The sequence below is a fragment of the Nicotiana tabacum genome, chromosome 20 (genome assembly GCF_000715075.1).
Source record: "Nicotiana tabacum cultivar K326 chromosome 20, ASM71507v2, whole genome shotgun sequence".
NCBI lineage: Eukaryota > Viridiplantae > Streptophyta > Magnoliopsida > Solanales > Solanaceae > Nicotiana > Nicotiana tabacum.
In genome coordinates, this window is record NC_134099.1 from 44609077 (window position 1) to 44623549 (window position 14473).

At 36.3% G+C, this 14473-nt stretch overlaps 2 protein-coding genes across 3 annotated transcripts; one reads left to right on the forward strand and one right to left on the reverse strand.

Moving 5' to 3' along the window:
- Positions 1-3610: 3610 nt before the first annotated feature.
- Positions 3611-5467, reverse strand: LOC142174358 (uncharacterized). The gene is made up of 4 exons (XM_075240139.1): positions 5117-5467; positions 4754-5055; positions 4389-4639; positions 3611-3891 (listed from the first exon to the last, which is right to left on the reverse strand). The coding sequence occupies exons 1-4, from the start codon at positions 5465-5467 to the stop codon at positions 3611-3613; spliced, it is 1185 nt and encodes a 394-aa protein (XP_075096240.1).
- A 1705-nt stretch (positions 5468-7172) lies between these two features.
- Positions 7173-13848, forward strand: LOC107797790 (dolichol-phosphate mannose synthase subunit 3). 2 transcript variants are annotated; one of them, XM_016620711.2, is made up of 5 exons: positions 7173-7544; positions 9801-9877; positions 12923-13030; positions 13118-13225; positions 13376-13848. In XM_016620711.2, exons 3-5 carry the CDS (start codon positions 12929-12931, stop codon positions 13433-13435), a joined length of 270 nt encoding a protein of 89 aa, XP_016476197.1. In that variant the 5' UTR covers positions 7173-7544; positions 9801-9877; positions 12923-12928; the 3' UTR covers positions 13436-13848. The 2 variants fall into 2 exon arrangements, with proteins under 2 accessions (XP_016476197.1, XP_016476195.1); XM_016620709.2 differs by lacking the exon at positions 9801-9877 and having other exon boundaries at positions 7177-7544.
- The last annotated feature ends 625 nt before the right edge of the window (positions 13849-14473 follow it).

The window sequence follows — 14473 nt, forward strand, 5'->3', positions numbered from 1 at the left end:
TTTAGGGACGTTTGAGACTTAGGAAAATTTAGGCAGCAAGTAAAGTAAAAGGCATACACGAAATTTAAAGGAATTTCTTTCCAACTCATATTAATATATGAATATAAGAACACAAAGAAGCCAACCCTATGGCCAAGACAAAGAACTCCCTAGTTCCTTGCCCCTAATGATTTTTCCCACCCTTAGGAATAACTTAGACGTTTTTGGCTTAACAATGGGACAACTTATGCACATATTTATAGTGTTGCTGCCCAATTACACTTGGCAAGATTTAAACAATCAGTTGACAAGCCCCAACTGATGGGAAAATATGCTAAGACAAATACAAAAACGTGCCTACACTTTTAGCCCATGATCAACCATGTTTTTTGGATGTGGTTGTAACTGCCAACTGCCTCACATATGCCTTGCACACATTTTGTAACTACTGCATGTGCACTGTATGTGCCCGTTTTGCCCAGCTGTTACGTTCCCAAGACTAGTATTGCTCCCAACCTTGCCCTTTGACACTGCTCCACCTTAATGTCATGGCCACAACTTGCCACCCACTAGCTTAGTCGCGCACGTCCATTGCCACAACTTCCCGCTTATGTCAAGTCGCCTTCAACTTGATTAAATCTGCCTGCATCAATTCTCATTGCTTGTCCCGCATTGCCTTTCCTGGTCTTTGCCCTTTCTTTGACATAGCTTTGCTTTTCCATTGTTATGCCAACCCGCACGTCCAAGTGAAATGCGCCTTGCCTCCGTTCAAGGTGCGTTTGTTACCCCCGCATAGTCCGTCATGCCGATATACCCATCATGATATTGGCCTATTAGGTTATGTGTCAAGGTCATCATGAAAATCCTTGTCACAACCCACACCTGCCGAGGAACTTTGCCAAGGAGCTAAATAAAAAGGCTCATGGCTATTGGTTGTAAATGGATTTTCAAAAAGAAATCTTTGACTTTGCATTATAAATAATACCAACAATCCCTCACTAATGCATAGACAAAAATAGAACAATTCTGGGCAAAAAGAAGGAACAAGTACTTAATATCTTTCGATTTGAATTGACATATAGTGAAATGAGGCAATAACTAACATTCATAAAGTGAAGTACTCTTGAACCGAATGGACATTAGTTGAGACCCCAACAACATATACTATACTTAATTTTATGCAAACTCTACAATACTAACAAAGTGCTTTTATGGTCATGCACACACCTTGGGTCTCATGAGCGCTCTAGAAAGACATCCCAAGTCTTTCATAAAAGGCGACCGCACCTTTACACTCACGTAGGTGATTCAAGTCTGTCTACACATAGACTACCTTAAGGATTTGGAATCATTAAGAGCAAAATAAGCTCAACCTTATAAAGTACTACCACACGCCATAGGGATAGGAAATGTAGTGCATATTGAGGTCTCAGAGGGCTTCGTTTGACCACAAACGGGTATCCACCATACTTCCTCAATTCATGAGCTTTAGCCCCATCCCCCTCGACGTTTCAAGAATAACTCTCCTTGCCAAACCCTTGATTAAAGGATCCACCAAATTTCTTTCGGATCTTACATATTCCAAGGAAATAACACCATGTTTCAACAACTGTTTTACCGCACCATACCTAATGCGGATATGTCTTCTTTTTCCATTGTACACACTATTTTTGGCAATTCCAATTGCCTTCTGTGAGTCACAATGTAGAGAAACTGGTGAAGCTTGTCTTCCCCACAAAGGTATGTCTGCTACTAAGTTTCTCAACCACTCGGCTTCTTGCCCTGCCAACTCAAGAGCAAGGAATTCAGACTCTATAGCAGATTATGCTATACAAGTCTGTTTTGAAGACTTACATAAAATAACGCTTTCACTCAAAGTAAACACATATCCATTAGTGGAGCTAACTTCATCATTGTCGATAACCCAATTTGCATCACAAAATCCTTCTAAAACAGCAGGAAATTTATTAAAATGCAAACACCAATCCATAGTACCTCTCAAATACCTTAGTAAATGATGAAGAGCATCATAGTGTTCACTCTAGAGTTGTGAGTATATCTACTCAATCTATAACAGCATAAGTAATATCAAGTCGTGTATAATTCATGAGAAATATTACAATACCAATTATCTTAGCATACTCAGTTTGAGAAATACTAGATTCCTTATTCTTTTTCAAGTGTATGCTAGGATTATAAGGAGTTCTCACAGGTGCTATATCAAACAATTAAACCTTTTCAACATTTTCTCAATATAATGAGACTGAGACAATGAAAAACCATTAGAATTTCATTTGATTTTAACCCCTAAAATTACATCTACTTCTCCAAGATCTTTTATTTTAAATTTAGAAGATAAAAAATTCTTAGTCTCATTAACGACTTTCTAGGGCCAAAGATTAACATGTCATTCACGTACAAACATATAATAACACAATTTGATCCTATCATCTTGGAATAAACACAAGTATCAGATGCATTAACAACAAAATCATTACCCACTAATGTGTTATTAAACTTTTTGTACCATTACTTAGGCGCCTGCTTTAGACCATACAAAGACTTTCTCAATTTGCATACTTTATTCTCCTGTCCTTGGATCATAAATCCCTCAGGTTGAGACATATAGATCTCTTCCTTTAAATCACCATTTAGGAAAACCGTTTTAACATCCATTTGATGTATCGCTAAATTATGAATAGCGGCTAAAGCAACAACAGTTCTAATAGTCGCTATCTTAGTCACAGGAGAATAAGTGTAAAAGTAATCAATGTCTTTCTTTTGGTTAAAACCCCTAATAACAAGTCCCGCTTTATATTTCTCAAATGTACCATCAGGTCTCAATTTCTTCTTAAATATCCACTTTCTACTTATGGGTTTACAACCTTTAGGCAAATCAGACAAGTCACAAGTATGATTAGAAACTATAGAGTCTAATTCACTTTTAATGGTCTCTTTCCAAAAACTAGCATCTATTGATCTAATTGCTTCACTGTATGTCTTAGGGTCTTCTTCTATTAAATAGATTGATACTAATTCATCACTCAAAATATCAAGATCAATATTTTTAGTCAAGAAAGTAATAATAAAGTTAGGAACAAAGATAGCTTCAATTCTACGCCTCTTACTTCTTCTAAGTTTATTTTCATGCTCATTAGTAGTAACACTAGGAGAAGGCACAATATAATAATTAACAGACATAGATGTAGAAGCATTACTAGGCATATTATTTTTCAATGGAAAAACATGCTCAAAAAATTTTGTATCTCTAGATTCACAAATAGAACTATCATTCAAAGACATAAATCTATATGCAGCACTATTTTGAGCATAACCAATGAAAATAGCATCAAAAAGTCTTGGGTCCAATAGTTACTTGTGTAAAATCAGGTAGACCAACCTTAGCCAAACACTCCCACACTTTTAGAATTTTCAAGTTAAGGGCAAACCCTTTTCATAACTCATACGGGATTTTATCTAACTTCTTATGAGAGACTTTATTAAGAACATAGCATGCAGATAAAATACCCCCCCCCCCCCCCCACATATTATGAGATAAACACGAACTCAAAAGCATAGAATTCATCATTTTCTTAAGGGTTCTATTTTTCCGTTCGGCTACACCATTTTGTTAGGGAATATAGGGAGCACTAACCTCATGTATAATACCATTTTTCTCATAAAAGACTTTTAGAGTATTAGTACTATATTCACCACCCATGTCAGACCTAAACCTCTTGATTTTTCTATCTAATTGATTCTCTACTTCTGCCTTGTATTTCAAAAACATGCTTTCAGCCTCATCTTTTGACTTAAGAAGATATACCTTAGTGTATCTAGAAAAGTCATCTATAAAGGTGATGTAGTATTTCTTTCCACCCTTACTAACAACGTTCTTGAAATCTACTAAGCCTGAATGTACTAGTTCAAGCAAAAAAAAATTCTACTAGTTACATTCTTAAAAGGCTTTTTGGTATATTTTGCTTCTACACAAACATGACACTTAGAAAAAGTATCAACATTAACTATAGGAATTAATTCCATTTTTCTAAGTCTTTTAACAGAAGCAATATTAATATGACCTAGTCTACCATGCCACAAATCAATAAACTCAACAATATAAGCAGAATTGAAAGTGCTAGCATTATTAGTAATCTCTTGAGCGATGTTCAGTACAAATAAACCTCCCACTAAGATAACCCTTTCCAAAAAAGTCTCCTCCACGAGAAATAATAACTTTATCAAATCCAAAAATAAGTTTAAGACCTGTTTGTTGAGAAGCGCACCAGAAACTAAGTTTCTACGAAGGGAGGGTACATACAGAACATTGTTCAAGGATAAGGGTTTTCCAAAAGTTAATTTAAGGAGAATTTTTCCTTTACCCATAACTCAAGCTGTAGTGGAGTTACCCATGTAGACATACTCGCCATCAACAGATTCCTCAAAGTCATGAAACAGCTCCTTGTTGGTGCAAAGGTGCCTTGAAGCGCCTGTGTCCAGTATCCAGTCAGTCTTGTTAGCCACCATGTTCGCCTCAACAACCACAGCAACAATGACATCACCACACTCAGTAAGGTTAGCTTGGGCTGGAGCTTTTCCTCCATTCTTTGAGCTTTGTCCTTGTCTCTGGTTGCACTGAAAAGCCTTGTGACCAATTTTGCTACAGACATAGAAAGGTCCTTTCGACTTTTGTATATGGCCCTCTGACTTATTGAAGTAATTCTACTTCTTCATGTGTCCTTTCTTTTGGCCTTTCTTCTGTTTTCCTTTAAACCTGTCTTTCACAAAAGTAGTAGAAGATTCCACAATGTTAGCTGTAGAAGAAGTAAAAGAGAGAGATTTCATCTTATCCTTAAGCCGTTCAGACTCCTCATCTTTGAGACTGTTTACTTCCTCAGTCCTCATGTGACTGATTAGTTCTTGAAGAGTTAAGTTTTTCTTCTTGTGCTTTAGTTGATTCCTGTAATCACTCCAGGAAGGTGGAAACTTTTCAAGCAGAACATTAGCCTGAAGAACCTCACATATCTCCATGCCCTCGTTCAAAACATCAACAATCAAGTTCTCATACTCGTGAACCTGTTCCATGATTGGCTTATCATCAACCATCTGAAACTTGATCCACTTTCCAACGACATACCGCGTCATCAGCACCATATTTCTTATCCAAATTGTCCCATATAATTTTAGCAGATTTATAATTTATAAACAAATCAAAGAGAGGGTTAGTCATAAGATTAAGCAGATGCCCGCTTACTGTGTTATTATCCTTTTCAAATTTCTTCTTAGCAGTATCATCAGCAACAACAATATTAGCAGAATTAGAATTATCAGCAACAATATCAGCAGGAGGATCGTTAAATAAAACATAATCAACTTCTAATTGTTCAAAGAAAATTAAAAGTTTCTGGGACCAATGCATATAATTGTTTCCATCTAAAGGCTCAAGCTTTGACAGATCGGGAAGTGTTTTGTTCAAAGTGGTAGCCATTTGCCAACATTATATATAAAGTCGCTTTCAAATTGTAAGGAAAATGAGTAGATAATATTGACTAAGAACAAGAAGGAAAGAAGAAAAACTTATCACAAAAATACTGTGTCGTGGCAAGCCACTGCCTTGAAAGCGATTTCGGCCGGACTGGGTGCAAATCGTTAAGACTGGTCGCTCCTCAAGGTTCCACAGTACCTCCAAACATGTGCACTCGTGGTTGGAAGTTTAGAATTTGCACAAAACAGTTGCCTAGAAAGAAGAGAAGATGAAGGTTTTTTCTGTAGTTAATACAAAAATTAAAATATTGTAGGAAAAAAGTAATGATTAGCAAGATGAATTCTTGGTTAAGAATTGAGTGAATATGATGGCTAATGATCATCTTATTTATAGGCAATTAGGGAGATTGCATGTATGACAAGTGTGGAGAGTCTTTTAACACTTGTCCAAATATATTAGTCAATTTGACAAGTGTACCTAGTCTTCCATGCATGAAGACATATGGTAGATTTGCATAGCCACTTGTCAAAGTCATTCAACACTTGACTTTAAATCAATGCCACATGTAAAAACTCTTGCCATGTACCAATTATTTAAGCCACAAGGCTTTATGCAACAAGCCATTTGGAAATAAATAGGATACTTGTAAAATAAAAAGACTTATGGCTATTGATTGTAAATAGATTTTCAAAAAAAAAAAATCTTTGCCTTTGCATTATAAATAATACCAACAAAAACTAGTAGGAAGAATACCAACGCAAAAATTGGACATAAATCCACATTTGAGTAGAAATTGAATATCTCACCTACATCTTGATAACTATACGGTGAAGGCGTAACTAATATTTTGGGATCCACATTTGAGTAGACTTTGCTCCTTGTACAAAGTAACTATCACCCTCTTCAACAACTTTTTTATCAAAAATTGTTGATAAAAAAAAAAAAAAAAAAAAACACAGTGAGAGTTTTGTGCTCGTTGCCTCGCTGCTTATGTTGGGTTACTCATAGCCTTGGGATGTCTGTTTCATTTACTAATTAGATTGATTAATGAGGAACGTGAAATACTTGATCAGAATATAGTGGCTAAAAAGAAAAGCATAAAAAATTACTATCGTATGTTATTCATCTGTTCCGAAAAGTTCAAATTATGTTGAAGTGCAGGAGCATCTCGTACACTTTTATTTTTTTTAATTATTTCTTCCACACGTCCTTTCACGTGCGGGCTTCATTTTTTCATTGGCCAGGCACATAAAAATTCATTTATTAAAATAAGTGGCGGTGAAACTCAAATCTAGAACCTCTATCTATCATGTTGAAGTGCGTGACAATCTCATCTCATAGTTTTATTTTTGTAATTCTTCAACACATTAGAACAAGTTTATTTGCTCTCGATGAGCCATTGAAAGTTGAATAACATATAAATTCAGTCTTTAAAATTCGAAACCAAAAATTTGAACAAGAAATTTCAAAAATTATCTGTTTAGTTCCTCTTCTAAGAGCTTTTACCCATTTCAAATTGTAAGGTGTTTATAGAAATACGAAGCAGCGAGTATAGTGTACGTTTTTTAGCTTTGAATTAACGGTAAAAGAGGTTAGAAAAATAGAGAAATGGATATTGCTTTGCAGAAGAATGAATTACAGCCATTGGATTATATTCAGATGACTTGGCATGATCTCATGCCATCATTGAATAATACTTGAGCAAAATCAATTGGAGAGAATCTAACCTGGAAATTTTTATTTTGTGTCACTAGTTGTATGAAATCAAATTTTATGAACCCAAAAGTTTAAAATTGGGTCCATAAATTTATAAAATATAAAGAGCCTCACACAACTCTGCACACAATAAAACTTCTCCAATTGATATTACTTATGGCATGATCTCAATTTTCAAAGACACAATTGGCGAATTCTATAACTTTTGAGGATGAAAGGGTAACTTGTAGTTTGTTTCGGTGCCAAATTTCAAAGTTGGCTCATTCTTAAACCGCTGCTCCCATGTTCCCTCCTCATGCCATTGCGATTCTTTCATTCTTTCTATAGGCGAAGATCTCAGCGAATCAGCCTTCAATCTACAAAGGTCATTTTTCTAATATATTTCATCTTTTTATTCTGGATATTTTGAATAGTATATTTTTGTATACCCAGTTGGGAAATGCTTGGATTATTTGTGTTTTCTTGTTTGTCTTTCAATTTAGTTTTGTTACTATTTGGTTTAATTATGGTATGTTTTTGTGAGTCTTAACGAAATGTGGATTCTGTTGTGTTTTTTTCTTTTTCTCTGAATCGGGTTCTGTGGGTCTGCTACAGAATTCAAGAATTAATACGTAATATGATGATTATATATTGATATAAAAAGGATCATAAATTGTGCCATTAATTAATTAATTAGGATGGCATTTTGAAATGATTCGGAGTTACACTCGTTTTGATGGGTGTATCCTTGTTGCTAATAGTCCGAATTTCATTTGCAAGTAACTCCAAGGAATGTGTTTATAGAAAGAAATCATGAATTGATGTGCTATATCCTAGATGCGCAAATTCGTAGGGTTTTGTAAGGAAAGGAGTAGAAACAAAATGGGATTTTTTTTTCCTCTAAATTGCTTTCCTTTGGCATATATATTCTAGTTTAGGTTTGATAGCCTACTGTAGAATAGAACCTGAAACCTCAATACTGCCACATGATGTTTGGGGAATTGCACAAGGATTTTGAGTTAATTTATTGAAATGGAACTTTGAAATGATTACCAAGTTCATCCCTCTTGATAACAACAACATATCTAGTGTAATCCCGCAAGTGGGGTCTGGATAGGGGTAGTATGTACGCAGACCCTACTCCTACCTTGTACGGGTAAGAGGTTGTTTCTAAGAGACCCTTGGCGCATGAAAGCAAAATAATAAGAGAAGATGACATGCAAAGAGAAGCAGTAACAACAACAGTAACAAGATAATAAGAAATCCAAAGCAGAAGGAACATTAAGTAGTAATAAAAATCTAAATAGAGGAAATACGAGATTGATAATAGTATTATTGATATGGAAAGGCAATACGCTCGACTACCTACTACCCCTCAACTCTAATTTTCAACCTCCACACCCTCATGTCCTTGGTAAGCTGAAGATGCGTCATGTCCTGCCTAATCATCTCTCCCTAATATTTCTTACGCCTACCTAGGTAGAACCTAGGGCCTTCAATGGCCAACCTCTCACACCTCCTCACAGGGGCATCCATGTCTCTCCTCTTCACGTGCTCGAACCATCTCAAGCTTACTTCCTGCATTTTGTCCGCCACTGAGGCCACTCACACTTTATCCCTCCTGATAGCAGTTGTCGCTAATCTTCTGATTCTGTGTATGAGGTGATTAACATCTGCAGAAGAGAGTGATAGCAGCCACCCTCTTTCTCCTCCCAATTTCAAGTCTGTTCCGTTGGAAATAGCCAGAATTGGAACTAATCCTTCTTTTTTACCCTTTCTGACTTGCGCATGCCATTGCCTATAGTGTTTAGTTCATTAACTTCTGAGTATTGGTTAGTTTTCCACCTTTATATTCTTTCCTTTAAGGTTGAAAGCATATCCATATCTTTAGTTGTCTAACGCCTTGTTTGTATGTGAAGAATGCAGTTTTCCAGGTAAGTTATTTGGATAATGAACAGTGGATGTTTATAATTAGGGGCCTTGATTATGATGAAGACCACTGCAAGTGTCTGGATATGAAATGTGATTGTGTATCCAAGCTTTTGACACACAACAGAGGTTGGCTAGTAACTAGCTCCCTTTAGTATTTTCTTTTGGGGGAAGGTTCAATACTATCAAGGGAATATATGTGTATGCGTGTGCATAATATATAGCACCCAAGAGTATGGTCTAGCGGTCAATAAAGTGGATGAAAATTATGGGAGACTAGATTTTTCAACTCTCGGTAGAGGCAAAAAAAAGGAATAGTCGAGGTACGCGCAACGGACACCACCATATCAAGAAGTGAAATATAAAATTGGTAGTCACTTGATCTTTTCTCCCAAGTTCTGTGTCTCTGTGTCTCTACAGCCTCAAAGATCACCTATGTCCTGCCTTTATTCCACTAGATTTCTTTAATGGGTGCAGCGCCTACATTGTTATCATAATAGTGAATGAGAGTGTGATGCTTTGATGGTGCAACATATATGTCGCTGTCGTGATGTTGAAGTTTGCACAAGACCTGCCTTGGATGGAGAGTGCCTTTGCTAATTGAAAATTAAGATTTTTTTATGGTTTATGGAAAATTAAGATTTTAGTTTTTTTGGTTGTCGCTAAATAGGGGTTCAAAGCATATTTGATCTTGTTTCTTGAATTGATATAGATATTTCTCTGGACATCAAAAGTAAAGAAGAACTGCACAAGTGCTCCCCTGCAGCTTAAGATTATTTCATTATCAGTGTGAGAATTCATTATTTGTTTCACTTCATATTTTGAGTCAATTATTTACTAGTAGTAACTCGTAGAGAAGTGACACAATTTAATATAGTATTGTTTACCTGTTTGGTTTTCCTCCATAGTACTATTTTATGTCCACAATGTTCAAATAGGCAACCATATGGAGTTGGATTTCATGGGCTTTGAGTTTGTTCTGCTTGATTTGGCGATGAGACTATGTAATCATTCTCTAATGCACTCCATCGACGGAAGTAGTCGGTAACATTTAGCACCTTTTACTGGCAGGCCCTCTGTTTTCTCGCTCTCTTTGGTGTACTGAAAAAGAAATGGCATTCCTAATTGAAGCTAATGCAAACAAATGTGTTCATAGTTTTATATATCTGTGTGCTTATGTATTCCCTTTGTCCCAGTTTAGATGTCCTGAGGGATCACTTGTTTCACATGTTAGCTATGCTAGAATTAAAAGGCAAGATTGTTTATGTTGTGAATAATAACGAAGGGATTGTTATAAAATATTACATAGATTCCCACATAACTTAATGCATGTATTGTTTAATGTCGTGAGCAACCGCTGGATCAGGTTATGCAGGGATTATATTTTCTTATATGGCCTACCAAACACTGCATTGCTATCTTGATTGTGAAAAAGAGATTCAACAGCTAGAAACTGAAATATATTATATGTAGTATCTGTTTGTTGTTGTTCAGAAAAGGAAAAAGGTAATGTGTTGGGTGAAACCCCAAAACAGCAACTTCTAGTGGTCCATTGTTTACCATACTAACAAAAGCTCCCATCAAAATGTTGGTGGTGTTGGTCGAACCCACAGGAAGACTCAGTGCCTTAGAAAAAGACTCACTCTGAGCAGTCTGAGAGACTCACAAAGAAAAAAGAGAGGCAGTGAGATTGAGAGAGTGAGGGCTGTGGCAAATGCAATGCATAGCTAATCAACAGTGCATTTCTGAAGACATTTCTGACTATCATGTGTGTGTGTGTCTGGCTTTGATTTCTTGAAGTCTCTTTAGATTCTACTACGACTATTTAACTACTACTGCTACTACATATGAATGACTTATTGGTTCCCCGAGCACATCCAAGCATGGCAGTCAAGTAATAAAGTGACTTGACAGTCGGATGTCGAGTCCACAGAGATTTAGAATAATTGTTAAATAAGCTAACTAAAATCAATTAACTGCCCAAGGTAACCAAGAGTGATGGTTTTGCTGCTAAACTACTTTTGCGGAAATTAAACAAATAATTAACTAAACTAACACGAAGCAAGAGATTGTGATTTGATTTTAATCGGAGGAGATGACGATTCCAGGATTGTAGTCAGTTTATCAATCCTATTGAGTTCGTGATTACACCTGTTAATCTGAATTATCTATGGTTGCTAGTTGACCGAATCATTTATATAAATAGCATGTTCCCATAAACTATTCATATGCCCATAATATATCAACCATATATTCTTTCGGTATTGAATCTATCATGAACGAATTAATTACAATATTCAACTAAGTGAGATGGTTAGGTATATTCCTATCCTAACCGCGAAGTCCTTCCCCAAGCCACGGGTTCAGAAACAAGCTCTCTCTAATTCTACTCTAATATAAACATGGCTTTTCCAAGCATAGTGCAGATAATGGGGTGAATCAGTAGCTACAACAGTTCACAAGTTAAAACTAGAATTAAACTTTAATTCTAGTTTGGTTGGTCGCGTCGCTTAAAGCGACGAAGCGACGAAGCGATCGCTTTGTAAAACACTGAATTAGAGAAACAACCACAAGATGATAATTCAAATTGACGAGGATGTATTTAAAAAATTTCAATATTCATGATAACCACAACCCTAGAAAATAGAGAACATAGCCACTCATAATTGTAGTAACAATTACACAAGTATTTTGCATAAATAAGTTACTAAGAAGAGATTAAGGAATGAAGAACTCGATGATTTTCTCCTCCAAAATTGCTCCACACGATATTCTAGCCTCCAAAAATTGTCCAACCCCCAAAAAGTAGGTTTAGAACTCCTTTTACACTTGTTGGGGACGTGTAGGACCGAAAAGCCCCTCTCCAAGTCGAAATAAGAGGTTTCCTGGAAGTAGGCGACACGATGGGCGCAGCGCCCCCCTGGATGGTGAATTATTTTAAGCCCTGCCTTGGCATTTTGGTTGGCGTCGCCAGGACGCCCAAATTTTGCTTCTGCTGAATTTGGCGTCCAGAAGGTCGGCTCCTTGCGCACTTCTGGACGCCAAAGTCTACACTTCTTCTGAATTCCTTCCTTTTCGGCTTCAATTTGCGCAGATTCCTCCCATATCACTTCCAATCGACTCCTACCTAAAATTAAGCTCAAGTAACTCCATTACACGTTAGAATTAGCAATAGTTGGGCAAAAATGTAAGGCACTTAGCATATGAAAACATGGATTTTTAGCCAAACATCACCTATGGTTGGCATTTTTGAAAATGAGATAAGATCAGGTAGCAGAATCCAATTTTAAAATAGCACAGCTGTGTTTTTATTTAAGAATCTTATTTTTTCTTAGTTAAGAAAGAGGTTAATGCTTATCCTATATGTAGTACTGTACTCTTGGTTTTCATGCTGATGTTAATAACTTTTTGAGGAGCTTGTAATTAAGTGGAAACTAGAGGAACAAAAGCAGGAGCTAGAGGATATCTTTTTGGAGCATGTGGAATGAGTTTTGTGGTTTCTAACTTGTACCGTGCTCTTATTTTTATACTAATGAATCTAAGAAATATTTACCTGTCACTAGATATGCAACAACTTGATATGTCATAAGTGGAATTATTAGGTGTCATGGTGCAAGTTAGTTATTAGGGGTTCTGTAGTAAAATGGGAATGGAAAGAGCAATGTTTTGGGTTTGTATCTCTGTAAAATATTGGATGCTCTTTTCCACTCGATGATATGGTATCAAAGAAGCACTATTACAAAATAGTTTGCCTCTCTATTCTTCATGATATATCAGATATTTATCCATATCAACCTTTGTCTTATTACATCAATAATTATTACTTCTCTGCAGATCCAAATGAAACAAATCGTGAAGATTTTGACGATAGTTTTTGGGGTATCCGCCCTTTGGATAGGCTTGCTGCAGACATCAGTGGTTCCAGAGAACTATACTTGGCTGGTGAGCTCTTATTGACAATGATTTCCTCTTCAGCATTTGCTTAACCTGTTTTTCCACATTCTAAATGGTTCTATTATGATGTTGTAGTTGCCTCTATACTTGATTGTGTCCCTTGGATGCTACGGTCTCTTAATGGTAGGTGTTGGCCTCATGAAATTTCCCACGTGCCCGCAAGAAGCTGTTTACTTACAGCAGGTACAGCTGCCTTTCTTTTTAACAGTTATTGTATTCAATTGCTGTTGTCAAGATAGGAGGTCCTCTGGGCATTTTATAGTGAAATATGAGAAAAAGGGACTGAATAGGCATTTTGCTGAAGAAGTAATAAGAGCGTTTCTGATTTTCTAGGACGTTCGTGAAGCCAAGGAGTTGTTGCAGAAAAAAGGGGTTGATGTTGGCTCTGATTGATCTGGTTGGTGAAATTAAGTTTGGTTGTTTACTTACTGAAAATACATCCCAGCCCGCAGGAAGAATTAGCCAGTCATCAACTCTCCAAAGTTGCCAAAAGACTTTGTAACTGATATTGATACCTGTAGATTTCAATTTTGCTCCTACTGGTATATTATGCTTATTATTAGAAGAAAGAAAAGAAATAAGGAGGGGGGGGGGGGGGGGGGGTATTATGCTTCTGCATGTTGATACCCTAAGCTAGCAGTTTTAAGTGTTAAGAATTTAAGAGAGATTTCTTCTTCTTATTCTTTTTCTTTTATTAAATTTACAACAGAATGGAAAGTAACAAATTAGAAGTTGGGAACTGAGAGAATGGGATAGTTGGTCTCTCTATGTACTTCATTTGTATTTAGTTCTATTATTTTTCTTTACATGATTTTCTTAAAACAATTTAACGTATCACCTGATAAGGAGATTCAATTTGCTGCACTTTTTTCTTAAAACAAACTATCTTCTTAAAAGATTCACTAGTAGTAGGGAGAATACCAACATAAAAGTTGTGTAAAATTAAGACCCTCTATCATACAGGGGCTCGAGAATACCAACATAAAAGTTGTGTAAAATTAAGACCCTCTATCATACAGGGGCGGAGCCACCTTATGGGACACCGCTTCATCGGAAAGAAAGTTGTGTAAATTGAGACCCTCTATCATACAGGGGCGGAGCCACCTAATGGGACACCGTTTTGTCGGAAAGATATATTAAATGTATATATAGAGACATAAGTAAAACCAAATAACGCGTATAAAATGAAACGGTTGACACCACTTAAACTAAAATGGCTTGCTGTTTGGTGGTTAAGCGCTTCAAATACTTTGCTGAGGTCAAGAGTTTGATTCCTTTTGGCGACACGCTTATGTATTTATCGTTTTGGAGACTTTATTTATTAAAATATAATTTATATTAGTGAGGCTTGAAGCACCTACCTCTAACAAAACTAAGGAACAACAAAAACCATTTGAGCTAGAATCCATCTATTTGTCAAGTAGACAACAA